The 14147-nt window shown below is 41.6% G+C and overlaps 1 protein-coding gene across 1 annotated transcript in view; it reads left to right on the forward strand.

The window, feature by feature from the left end:
* SERTM1 (serine rich and transmembrane domain containing 1) overlaps positions 1-13818 on the forward strand; it is a 34961-nt gene extending 21143 nt beyond the window's left edge. Inside the window, exon 3 of the mRNA XM_019525570.1 lies at positions 11896-13818. Within this exon, the coding sequence (XP_019381115.1) occupies positions 12083-12406 (324 nt within the window). The 5' untranslated portion in view covers positions 11896-12082 and the 3' untranslated portion in view covers positions 12407-13818. The remainder of the gene's footprint in view (positions 1-11895) is intronic.
* Positions 13819-14147: the final 329 nt, after the last annotated feature.

Raw genomic sequence — 14147 nt, forward strand, 5'->3', positions numbered from 1 at the left:
CCCTTTTTGAAGATGGGAACCACGTTGGCCCTCTTCCAGTCCTCCGGCACCTCTCCAGAGCACCATGAGTGTTCATAAAGCCGCGCCAGGGGACTTGCAATGACCCCAGCGAGTTCCTTCAGGACTCTAGGGTGAAGATCATCCGGGCCGGCTGACTTAAAAATGTCCAGCCCCTCCAGAAGCTCCCTAACTAAATCCTCACTCACTCTAGGCCCAGGTTGTCATCACTGCTGACATGGCAGAAATGCAGGACAGCCCCACGCAGGCTGCAAGTGGCAGCAGCAGAAAGCCACAAGGCCGGCCACAGGAAGGCGGGGTGGCCACTTTCCCACTTGCACTGAGCACCAGCTTGTTTCCCACTGGGGTGTGTAGGGTCAGGGATATGTGCTGGTCTCTGCCTGTACCATAGGTCTGAGGTGGGGGCACTGGGAGTGAATGGGTGTGTGGGAGTTGGGCAGGAGTGTGGTGCCTGCACCAGTGTCCCAGGGCCAGCACTGGCAGGGCCCAGAGATGGGAGGCACAGGGTTCCGGGCCAGCATAGGCTCTATGCAGCCAATCAACTCCCCGCTCTCCTTGCTGGTGCAGCCCAGCCCAGCGCCACAGACCCCTGCCAGCCTGCACCCCACACTTCTACCTCCCCATTCTGGGCTCCACCAGCGCTGGCCCTGGGACATTGGTGCAGGCCTCACGCTCCTACTGGCTTCTGCTCCCCACTCCACCACTTTCCTGCCAGCCCACTGGCCACTCTGCACTACATGGCTACCATACGCACATCCATACCCACACACATACATCTACACATCCCCACAAACCCCCATATGCAATCACTTCTGCGTATATACCACAAACACACACAAATCAGGACAAAAATATTTTTGAATTTAATTTAAAAAAAATTATTATGGGTGTTTGGTTTTTAGTATGCCATTTGTTGGGGGGAGGGGAGTTTCCCCTAAGATGGCAAACCCTCTTCCCCAAAGGAGTACTTCCAGGGGCAAGGGGAGGGACTTCTTGTGGCAAAGGTCAGAGGTTGGGGGCGGGACTTCATGGTCACCATCTTGGGACCAGGGGTGGGCACCTGTCAAGGGGCGGGGCTACCCATGTGGCCCTTGACAGCTTGCCAAAACTCAGTGAGCAGCCTCCGCCTGAAATAATTGCCCGTCCCTGACCTATGCTGAGGAAGGGTGCATCATTTAGAAGAAATGTAAAAAAACCAGTTATGACTAGCTGTGGTTTTTCAATCGCCACAGTCAGTCTTGGCAAGAATAGCATGAGGGCTAATCATAATATTAGACAAACATCTGTCAGGAATAGATAGCTGATTTTGCCTTCTGGCAGGGGAATGAACTAGATATACCTCCCTATTTTCTGTTGTGGCCAATTTCCAGCTGTGTATCTATGCTTTTTCTTCTCTAGAGCTGTCCTCTAGCTTTTATTGAATAAAGTATTCTAAACTGTCTTTGAGCGGTTGCATAATTTGGTTGCATTCTGCCTGAATGCTCCATCTTTCCTGGATCGTTCTTCAGCAGGCATCGTTACAGTGAAGCAGAGAGCCTGCACTTGTTGCTATATTATTCCATAGACAAGGAAAGCATATCCATACTCCTCCTGGCAGATGTCATTGTGGTATTTGTTCAGTCTCTCCAAAGGGCAACAAGGAGGAATGGAAACATCTCAAAATGGGAAGGAAGACATATTTAGAGTAATTGGTGTCCTTGGTGCTGTTTCAGTATGACTACTTTATGTGCATTCCTCTAGCTCAAACATGACTTGTAAATCAAATATCAGCATGATGTTCCTTACCTTAACAAAAAAAAGAAAGTAAAATGTTAAATACCTATGAGAATAACTATACTTTGGAGTTCCACAAGGAACTCCCATCAGAAAATTGACATCATACCAAACTCAAAGGGTAATTACAGGTCACTAATCTTCAATATCCAAAGCCCTTATCTGCTGGGGCTCTATTCTGTCTCCTGTATCATTCAGTATTTATATGAAGTGAACGCAAGACCTGCTGAGGCAATATGGGCCAAATCACCAATGTTATTTAGATACCTTCCAGTTCTAAATCTATCTGATATCAAACAGAGCACAGAGTCCAGTTCGAGATGTCTGCCTCGAGTCACAGTGCTCTCTGGTACTGGCCATAGTTATTTGCGTAACTGCCATGACTAATCTCTCATGAAAGCTGTGTACCAGAGTAGTGTTTAAAATGTTGACCAGGAGGGGAGGACATGAGCATAGCCAGTAGAACTTGCTTGGAAGCTGTACCTAGACTATGGAACTTAGTGTTGCAAGAAACAAGTGATGGGCTTTGTTATGTCAGATGCAAAAAATGAACTATAGATAATGATAAACGTTGTTTGCTTTTTTTTTTTTTTTTTTAGGGTTGGGTATTCAACCAGTCAAAAATTGTAAAAAATTGCCAGTAAGTCTGAACAATACACAGGATAGCACAAACTTTTCATTGGGAAATATGTCAAAAAAAATTTTTAAATCATATTACTTTCAATAAAACTACAAAAAGTAGTGGGGTTTTTTGGTAAAATTGCTGTAACCATTGACTGGTCAAAAATATGTAGTCAATTGACCCGTTAATTGACAATAATTGACTGGGCAGTTGACCAACTTGCCAATACTAGTCTCTCTTTTTTTTTTTTTTTTTTTTTTTATAATTAGCAAATTATTATACCAAAACATGCATTCTTTTCAACAAGAGAAACTTTATTCAGAGCATTTCTATCCTGATATAAATTCAAGCTAGCTGAATAGCTTTGTTACCATATTGGGCAACTGAATGAATTAAGCCAGCCGCAAACAGCGAAATACAAATAAGCAATCTGGTTTATATCCAACTCTTATTCTAAAAGTAACCAGCAGTGCTAGGAAAGTAACTAAGAGCTCCTATAGATGTGTGGGGAGCCTGCTCCAATACTCTGAAAATAGTCTGCTGGAGCACAGAAATTGATGTGCTCCGGCAGCCTTCTGTGGCAAGTGCATCAGCATCCTCGCACTGAAAAAATGGTGGTGGGGCACTTTGAAATAAAACACATTTGATGAGCTTTAGTTCAGAGCATCCTTCTGCCATTTTTTTTCAGTATGGAGACACGCAGGGACACTGATGCACATGATGCGCAGGTGTTTTAATTAGCTTTGCTCACTAATTAAAGTGCCTGGTGCTGCATCCCACAACACATGTAAAAATGCCCTTAGTGACTCCGTAACAGAATAAGATGCTTTTCACTGTAGGACACCACTTAAAAATCTTTACAGACTATATTGAAAACTGTCAGTATGGCTAATTGGCCAATATGAAATAGTTGCTATCAGTTTGGTTCCTACTGGACAGGTTTCCACTTCACATCAAATCTAGTACTAATTGTCCAGCTCAGATGAGAGCTGAAATAGAATGGATTTTGAGCTACTTTATCCATCAGTGTAAAGGTACATAAACAAGATGTAACAGGGGACCTTCTTGGGGCCAGTCCACCATTGACCTGCCCACCTGTTCCTCGGCTAACTGCCCACCTTACTCGTCTACCACACCTTGTTGTTTCATAATTGGTTCTAATTAGGCAGGAGGTTGCCCATTCTTGCCCCGATGTCAGGGGATGCTATCTGCAGCTCCAATCCTCCTTTACGCTGCAGCCTAAGCCTCACAGATGGCATCCGCCAGTGGTTTGCATTGTGTTTTTCATAAAATATATACACAAACAGATAAACAAACACATGGGAGCTCCACATTGGAGTCCTCCACCCCTTGGGGCTCTGTGGTTATGGAACTAGCCTGGAACTTGGGAAGCCTGGTCTGATTCTGTACTCCTCTAGACTTCCTGTGTAACTGTGGGTAAGATATGCATATGAGAAGCAAGGATTACTTTGGGTGATATCTTTTATTGGACAAACTATGTAATTGGGATAAAGTTAGACAAGTTTTCAAATGCAAGACATTCTTTCTCAGGTCACTGATGAGATATTTAGGCATCTAGCTTCCACTGAGTTTTTGCAGTGCCTCAGTTTCTCATCTGTAAAACTTTGATAGTGTGTATGCTTCTGTTGTTCAGATACTCGGGTAAAGGAAACTACATACACCCTCCTAATCTCTATTTATGGTGCTCTATTTATGGTGCAAAAATATTAGTTAAACCAGACCTAAAATGTATGTGTTTTCAGTGATTTGGCACTCTTTGTGAGCACTTATAAACCTTTGTGACATCTAAAATACCTTTTAACTTTTATAGTCACAGCAGGCAAGAAAGAAACCAAGGTGCCATCTCTGAAGAAATTTTATAAGATCAATGACTGATGGACTCGGAAGAAAATGAATCTACTAGACTTATCTCTGCTCCTTGCTTTTCATCTTGTAAGGCCCGAGGGGTTGTGAATTTGGTATATTAAATTGCATTTTCACTGAGGTCATTGGATGAAATAGAATGGCTCCATCAAGATACGCAGAGAGATAGGTTATAGGCAATTGAATTGTAAGGGATTTATAGCACTGGGTAGCCAAGGTTATCTGACAAAGTACCCTGCTTATTATGTGTTTATGTTGAGATTGTAGGAATCAGACCTCTGGATAGAAGTGATATCTTTTATTAGACCAACTAGATATTTGCAAACAAATTCTTTATTTGTAAGCTTTTGGGTGCACACCTTTCTTCAAGCATAGGTAGTAAAATTTCTCCTAGGTGGAAATTATTCCTTTTGCTTGTAGACCAATATGGCTATAACTTGTATCCCTGAAATCTGTTGAGATATGTTGTTGCAGTCTCATCTGTAGCTCACTTTGATCTAAATTGTGGGACCACAACTTGTTCGTAGAACTGCTTAGCACTTAATAAAAGTTTTACAGATGTTTGTTGTCCAGGTATCTTATTCATTTATGGTGTTTGTATTACTTGAAACAAGTTTGTTCCAACTGTCCCAAGAAATAGCCTTTCAGGCTGGTGCCATTTGAGGAAAGATGTGAACAGGCAATAACTTAGAATCCTGGTCTGTGGGGAAGTACACTTAGAAGATGAATACAAGAGTAACAGCTGACAGGAAAATAGCTGTTTGAAGGATGGTGGAGCTAAATGGTTTTTAGTGGTAGCAGATAACAGAACAAGGAGCTATGGTCTCAAGTTGCAGCAAGGGAAGGTTAGGGTAGATATTAGGAATTTTATTCTAACTAGGAGGGTAGTAAAACACTGGAACAGATTACCCAGAGAGGTTGTGTACTTTTTATCCTTGGAGGTTTTTAAGACCCAGCTAGACAGAGCCTTGGCTGGGGTGATCAATGTGGGGATGGTCCTGCTTTGAGCAGGGGGGTTGACTAAATGACCCTTCCAACCCTAGTTTTCTATGACTATTTTACTCTGAAAAGAATGGTACCATGTTATGCAACATATCTGTTTGTAGTCATCATATCTGGTGACTTTCTAATTCTACACTTTATAGGACTGTAAAGCTAAACCAACATGGAGTGAAGGTGGATTTTAAGTCACTTGTTTACTAAGCTTCAGTCAGTTCAGTCTATGCAAACAGATGACTGTGTTTCTGGGAGAACCTTACAATCAGATTAGGGAAAGGCAGCAAAAACCTTACCAATTATAAAATGCATCTTCATCAGTTTATGAAAGAAATTATATGGGGCTTGTGATAGCTGGAGCCTGGGTCTGATGACTGTGGACCCCTCCAGTCCCTTGCCCTTTTATTGAGGCTGCACAGCTGCCCCTGAGAAAATCTGAAGATGGGATTGTCCAAGTGTAATCAAGCACTCCATCTGGTCTGCAAAGAGCCTTTCTTTTAGGGATTGAGCTTTTTTTTATACAGTGCGCTATTCAGGAAAATGGTTAAGCTAACTAGAAACAAAGCACTTATTCCAGAGTTAGTGTGTCCACACATGGTGGGGCAAAGCTTTTTGTGAGTGATATCTTTTATTGGACCAACTATATAGTTGGGAGAGAGATAGAAAAGCTTTTGGGTACCAAGTACACTTCCTCAGGTCTCTGAGAAAAATGCAGACAGCTTGAGCAAACAGAGTTATTCAGGACTAGTAACTGCATCTTAAATTCACATTTTACCCTTATACAAAAAACTTTCCAAACTTGCAGAAGAGAAGACTAAAACCATTATAGACAAGGCTAGTGCTGACTTCACTTCATTATTTTGTTTTACTCCTTGGTCAGTTTACTTGTCAGTTGGTCAGTTTACTTGTCTTTTCTCAAAATTTTGTTTCACTAGGACAAATTTAACTCTGCTGTAAAATCACTGAAGTCAGTTGCATCTCCCAGTGGTTTTTAGTGGGGACAGGATTGGACCCTCTGTCCTGATGGAAATGCACAAAATGCATCATGAAGAAAAAAGATGCTAGGGTTCTTTTTGGAGGAATTTGATACAGGAAAGGTAGGCAAGTTATGGTTTCTGCCAGCCCTAAACTGCTCATAAATCATGGGCATAGGGAAGAACTGCATGGGGCTTACCATTATTGGGCATGTCCAAATAAGCATGCACATTTCCCCAAAGACAAATAACAGTGGCATGTAGTTGTGCCGCTGCTACTCGTCCCTGAGGAATGCCTGTGCATCCATGCTCTGGCATGTGGCAAGGTGTCCTGGGTGGGGTAGGGGAGGCTGGGTCCAGCCTCTGGGCTGGCCCCAGCAGCCTTACCTGGGGTCCTCCTGGGGCTCCAGTGGTGGCGATGCAGGTGCACTGAGTCTGGCTGGCAGCTGGAACATGACTCTGGTTGGTCAGGCTCTGGTTTCAGGTGGTGCATGCTGCTGCCATGCGTGCCACCCTGCTTTTTTTTGGCATGGGTGTTTTTGACACCGGGATCTCCTAGTTTCAAAAAAACCCCTGCTGCACTGCAAATTACCAGTGCAGGGAATGCTTGCATGTGCAGTGTGTGTGGTTTACAATGCCACAAATAGATCTGCAGAACCACAAACCACACAAGCAAGCGCATCTGGACAGTCCACTGGGTCTAGTATGGGGCTTCTCCTCTGGAACCACATAAATACACATCTTCATCCAGAAATCTCCATCCTACCACTTTGGCACTGAAGCCACCTATGCTAGCAAGGGAAATTGCTGTCTTGATCCATATCCTCTCCAGAGTGTGACAAGAGTCCCAGTCCACCTCAATCATTTAGGGTGCTTGTGCATGTGGTGGGGGTTTAATTCCCAAGGTTTTATTCTATGCCCCCTAAACTGAAGTGGTTGTTTTTTAATTGAAACCCACCATTTCAATTTTTCTGTCATATTTTGGTGAGGGGCCTGATCCTTCTCCCCTTCCCACCCCTGATGGCCAGGGGTTGAGCTGCAAGCGAGCTGAGTGACCCCTGAGCTGTGGGGGATCCCAGTCCTTCCCTCCATGGCAGCAGTACCCTCCCAGGGCCACTGGGGGAGGCTGCTAGAGGGCCTGGTGCTGCCCCAACTAGGAGGCAGCACCTGGCCCAATCCACCTTTTCCTCGAGCTCACCTAGGAAGCAGCACCTGGCAGGGTTCCAGCAGGAGCAGTTGGATCAAACTGGGGCAGCACCTGGCCCTCTGAGCTGGGGCAGGACCTGGCCCTCTAGGAGCTTACCTAGGTGGCCCAGGGGGTACCACTGCTCCTGAGGGAAGGACTGGGACTCCCCTGCAGCTCAAAGGCCACTCAGCCTGCTGGCAGCTCGCCTCCCTGGCCACAGGCAGGCTCTACCAGGAAAAAAGGATTGGGTCCCTCGCAGCTTCTGTCTTTAGCAGGCACCTGCTAAAGGCAAAAATGGCAAGGGGCCTGATCCTTTTTTTTTTTTTTTTGCCTGAGCCTTCCTGCCTCTCCCTGCAGCCGGAGGCAAGTTGCTGGTGGGCCAAAAGACCCCTGAGCTACGGGGAGCTCCATTCCTTCCCTCTGCAGCAGTGGCGCATCCTGGGGCTGCCTAGGCAGGCTGCTGGTGGGTTGGGTACTGCTCCAGCTCAGCGGCAGCATCCAGGCCAATCCAACTCTTATCTGACCCCAAGCCAAGGCAACACCTACCCTGCTAGCAGCCTGCATGGGTGGCCCTGGCAGGTGCCACCACCGCAGAGTGAAATATTAGGTGCCTGCTGAACGCAGAAGCGGTGAGGGGCCCAATCCTTTTCTTTCTGCGGAGCCTGCCTGCCTCTCCCATGGCTGGGGGGTGTGCTGACAGCTGCATCATTGCAATTTGCAACATTGCAGACTGAACTACATCCAGATGTAGTTTAGTTTGCAACAATGCAAAGTCATTTAAACCCCCTAAAAGTTTTGCATGTGTAGACTATGATACTATTAAGCTACACAGTGACATTTTCGTCATGTGTATATGTTAATTGCGTCACATGTACAAGTGTACCAAGTATGTTCCTTTTAGTTCACATATACATTGGACCAAATCCTCTTGATTCTAAAAGTTCTGGCCTTTTGTCTTATGGAATATGAAATTTTTGTATCACTATCAGATAAAATATAAAGTATTCGGTGTATAGGAAAAAGAAAAATGCTAGCCATCTAATCAATGCTATGCAACAAAAAGGACTTGGAGACAACTCAGTACTTGTTTATAGGCCTATGGTTAATCTTATTCAAGTTAATGGAATAACTCCTATACTTAGAGCTAGCCAGGGGCCAAAGTGCTTTGTTGAGTTGAGGTCAAAATGCTTAACTGTAAATGAAAGGCATATCTGTTTGAAAGTCTTGTAAAGATTTCTAAACAAAAATAACTTTTTTCCACATTAAAATATCTATGTGAATTAATTCCATAACTTATTATAGAGGAATGCAATTAATGAAGGATCTGTATTTCACTCTGATTAATCAAAGATAAAAATCTTTGATAGCTAAATTTCTTTCATATATAAGCTTTGCTATAAGACACTCAACTCACTGCAGAATATGAAATCAGCACATTTTATTCCACTAGTTTTCCTCGAACCACTAAGATAAGGATAGTACCAAAGGGTCTCTCCCTGCTGGGTCTGCTATAAGTGATTTCATGACATGCTTTAAATACCGTTCTTAGGGAAAGTAAAACCAAAGTTAAAACAATTTTTCCCCAATATATTTTACAAGTTAGTATAAAGTTATACCATATAAAATGACAGCCTTTAGTACCTGAAATCCATTGGTGCAGTTTTACACCTCTTACTATTTAGTAGATGCATCTTGGGCCACTGGGAAGCCTGTATATAAAACTAGTTTTACAGTAAAACAAAGGTAGTGTATTTAACTACCTAGACTTTATAATGCACTCTCTCACTGGGATATCTAGGTATAGGAAACAAAATCGGGGTTACAGAAGAAAAAGAATGGTATCATTATACTCCATCTACCACTTAGTATCTAAGTAACGGTGACAAAACTTAGATCTATTTATGGCATATAGCATAGCCTCCTAACTTAACTTGCAGTGCAAAGCATGATGGGTAACCATATGCAAATGATTATAGTGACTACAAGGCAGATTTCTTAGCACTCTTAGTAGGTGCCTCTTAAGGCCTTTATTAGTCTGCCAGAGAAGAAGCAGCACCAGCAGAAACATGTCTCATCTTTCTTGAGGATCATTAGCATGGATTCCTGCTTTTGTCACAGCCTGTGAAAATGTCAGCCTCTTGAAGAAATAGATACTTAATTAAGTTAAGAGAACTGACAGGAAATTTAAGTTTCAAAGGTAAAATTATAAGGTAAGCGCATCCTGGGTAAAAGTGTTGGAACACTTTCATGGAAACATAGCAAGATACTTTAGCTTTAGCGTGGCATCTGAAAAAGACGACAAAATAACATAGTAATTTTAAGGACTTGATTCTGCCACTTCTACTCATATCAAGTGATACCTATGCTGCAGATAGCCCTATTGAAGTCAAAGGGTTTATCCATGTAGTAAACTGCTACTCAGTGGGCACATGCAGAGAAGACTAATTCTACTCTGTGTCAGCGCAACGGCAAAACCGGTGCTAATGCTCAGCAGATTGAGTCTAATGTACATTAGCATCACTAAAAAAGTGCTTATCTGTGTTAATATACAGCAGTACCAATTACACCACATTAAGTTGGTACTTGTCATTACAAAAATTAATGTGCCATAATTACAGCATATTGATGAATGTGTAGATACACCTAGTGGGCACGTTTACACATGCACTTTACCGTGCAGTAGAGTAATTTACTGCATAGTAAAGCATCATCGTCTATGAGTTCACAGTAAGTGGGCTGTTGAAGACTAATTTACAGCACTGTCAGACAGTCCCGTCAGACTCAGTTACTATCCAATGGTAAAAAAGCACATGTAGACAGTGCCAGGATTAGTTTACTGTGTATAGAAAATGTCATTGATTCTCCATCCCCTTGTACCTTGTGGAGCTGTGATATTAGTACAAAGTTAGCCAACCATGGGATTAAGTGCTACCAAATCAGAATGTTAGCGGTCACTAAGCTTCACCCTATGCTCATGAAGCACATCGCACTGATAATTTAGCAAGTTGGTGAAAGGAACCCTAGCACAGGCCTCTTCCCTACTCACATTTTACACTGACTTCTTGAGATTTGTTCAGTGCATCTGAGACTCTAAATCCAAATTGGAGTGGCTGGAGACAAAATATTTCCTTGCATCTTTGGAGTTGCTTCCTTTAGACCAGTAATTCTCAGCTAGGGTGCCATGAGGTCCTTCTGAGGGTGCTGCAGGGTGCCACACAACGTTAGAACTGTTAGGGGTGCAGACATGTTTCAGAAGACAAACCCAGAATCCATAGTATCAAAAGCATTCTGACTCTTTTTGGTCTTTCTGGAGTTCTTTGAAACAGAAAAATTGCTCTAGTATTTTTCTTTAGTCAAAAAATGAGTGAAAATTAAAAGCTGGCACTTTCCAAGAGGTCCTTCTAATCTAACCTTGAGTTTGCTGAAGCAGAAGACCCATTTGTTTGCTCTGATATTTGCCTCTGGGTGTGGGCATAGGGAAGGATTTGCCTGAAAACTGTATTTTATTGAGGCACCTAATCAACAGTGGATCAGTATGCTAATGACTAATTTCTGCTTTTCAATCTTAAAAAAAAATAGATAACCATACTGTAGACCTGTATAAAATAACTAAATGAGCAAAGTCCCAGATTCTATTTGCTGGAGAGACACGGCTGTAATAGAGGCAGTAGATTTACTGTCTGTAACCTTGCTGAACAACTCTACTTTGAGATTGCAAGCTTAAGTTCTTAAGGAGAATTTTTCATTCCTTATTTAGCTTTGTCTACAAGATAAATTCCTTCTGAGCTCAGTTTTAAGACTTATTGGTTGCATTCTGTAGTGTGGTCAGTTCCTGAAATCCTGCCTTTGATAAAGATTTCCCCGACATGAAGGAATTCACATTATAACGCAACCTTTCACTGTATATTATAAAACGGCATTTGCCCGGTCACTCTATCCTCCTGCAAGGCTTGAAAGCAATAGGAATAACATCCATTACAGCTCAGGTTGAGCATCCTGTAGACTGGCACAAGTGACTGTGTGACATAGATAGGGAACACCCTTAGGCAAAAAATTCAAATCTGTATTATGAAACCTCTCCTTACCCCACAAATATTGAGGGTGCTTGGATTCAGGGCTTCAACTGACTTCATATAGATATCATCAGCAGTGAAATACAGCTTTGGGGTTGTTGTTGAGCACTTCTTTCCCATACAAAGTTCAGAGATTGTTGGATTGCACTGATCTCTCTTTAAAAGGGTATATTTGAAATAATTTATGGGAAAAACTTTACTTCTTTTCCCTGCTTGGGGAATTCGAACAAAACAGAAATCATCATCAGCTGTCTTAAGGTCAACTTTAAGGAAAAAATGAAAAGAAAGTTTGAAGTAATAGTGTATTAGGTAAGCAATTCATACTGAACAATAGTAAATTAACTGTATATTCTTTTTTTTTCATTGCAGTTCTAACGGATACAGTATCTTGCATTACTCCCGGATTTGAGAATTGAAGGATAAACGTGATTGTGTAGTGACTTGGTATACCTGCACTGAAATGTCAAAATGAAAGGATCTAGAATACATCCTTTATGTCACTGAACAGCCTTTGAATTCAAGATCAATTCCCAGTTTTTAAAACACTCAGATCAAAATGTCAGAACCTGCCCCTTCATCTGGGTTTGTAGGAAACATGGAAAATGGGACTTTTCTAGAGCTATATCCCACATCCTTGTCTACTTCAGTGGATTCAACGTCTGGCCGCTTATCAAATGTCTATGTCTACGTTTCTATATTTCTCAGTCTCTTAGCTTTTCTTCTTCTGCTATTGATTATTGCACTTCAGAGGCTGAAAAACATAATCTCTTCCAGTTCTTCCTACCCAGAATATACTAGTGAAGCTGGAAGTTCTTTCACTAACTTAGAAGTTTGTAGCATTTCTTCCCAGCGGTCTGCTTTCTCAAACCTGTCTTCATGAAAATAAAAGAAAGGGAATACATTGGAAATGGAAGAGCTGTGTCTAGCTTTTTGGGGAACTAGTGCATGCAACATTTGCCTTTTGAAGACTATTAATCATGAAAGAGATGACTTAAAGTTCTCTTTGATTTCTTTCCCTTTTTTTGTCTCCATTTCCCCTTTTATTAACAGTGCTTTTCATCTTGGAGCATGGAAAATGGCACAATCATAGCTTCATATCTGTAATAGTGATGCTGTCTTTATCTTTTACATGTGCTCACACAGACTTCCTGGCAAATTTGAATATGGTTCCAAGTTTATGTATCAGATTTTTTTTGTATAGTCTTGTCTGCCTTTCATTAGCATCATTGACATTTAACTGGATATAGGATTCTGGATAACATCCCTTTCACAAAAATGTCACCAAAACAAATTGATGTTGGAATTATGTCCACTGGTTAATTCAGAGTGTCTGAGTACTTAATTTTTTTAATGTAATTTTAGTATTTTTTTAAAAATTACATTTTTAAAAGAAAACTACTTTTATTTGTTTATACCTGTCCATTGACTCTTTAAGAACCCTCTGCTGGTCAAACTTAATGTACATCAACATATTTGCTTAGTTTAATATTAGTAAGTGACTAGAATAAATATGTAGTATTGGAGTGATGTTGTAGTTACAGTGGTCCAGAACATATGTAAGAGGCAGGCATTGTTTTATCTTTTTATTGGACCGAATGCATATCTAGGATAGGCTTAGACAAGCTTTCAAAATGTGATGCATTTCACTGACCTAAAGAATGAATTTGAAATCTTGTCTAAATGCGTCCCAGCCATGCAGTTGGTTCAGTAAAAGATATCACCCACAAAAATCGTTGCCTCTAAAATAAATATGCTCATTTGTGAATTTATACAGGTTTTTCTGGACCCTTTTACATACAGTTTGCCAAAGTTTAACTGTTTCTCTGAAAGAAAGTTCAGCCTCTGAATCACAAATATAGCACCCATTCTCTTCATACTTTCATGCAACTATTGTTAATGGAGCCAGCTTCTAACTTCTTCTTCAATGGTGTAACTGTCAATACCACTATTGGCAGCTGAATTACACCATTGTAGACATGAGGACTTCTTCCATAAAGTCCCATGGGGTGTCCAAGAGGCAACTTATGCTAGTAAAAACTAACAGAGGACCAGATTCTGTTTAGCATTTAGGTGCACAGTGTAGTAGGTGGCATAGAGATAATCCTACAGGGCCTGTGAATTCAAAAGCCTCCCAGTACTCTTAACCACAGTCAGGGCTGTGTTCAAACAGGCATGACACAACCTCTTGTGAGTGAGGCTTTTCAGGACTAATTGCTACCTAGAGAACAGGCCCATAAACACTTTAATAATTGGTATTTATCCTCTCAGCGACTGTCTTATCGTGTCTAAATTGAATATAGTGGCCCCTTTAATTGAAACATAGTCCTATATTTGGTTACTGTTATAAAGCAATTATTGTTGTTGTAATGCCAAATTCTGTGAAGTCTCCAGTACATCAGATGCGAGTTAATTTAAATTAAATTGGCAGAGATACAAAGCAGAATGCAAAGATAGATTTATAAGGATTACAGACTCCAAATTGTTTCTTATTACTTTATACCGTTGTTTTATTATGTGATCTGACAGGAATATTTTTACACTAAGACTAGATCTACTCCTACTGAAATCAGTGGGAGTTTTGCCATATAGCAGGATCCTGGTGCCTTAAAGAGCCAGGGAAA

Source organism: Gavialis gangeticus, unplaced genomic scaffold (assembly GCF_001723915.1).
Source record: "Gavialis gangeticus isolate Ggan-Ray unplaced genomic scaffold, GavGan_comp1, whole genome shotgun sequence".
In the NCBI taxonomy this organism is placed as follows: Eukaryota; Metazoa; Chordata; order Crocodylia; family Gavialidae; genus Gavialis; species Gavialis gangeticus.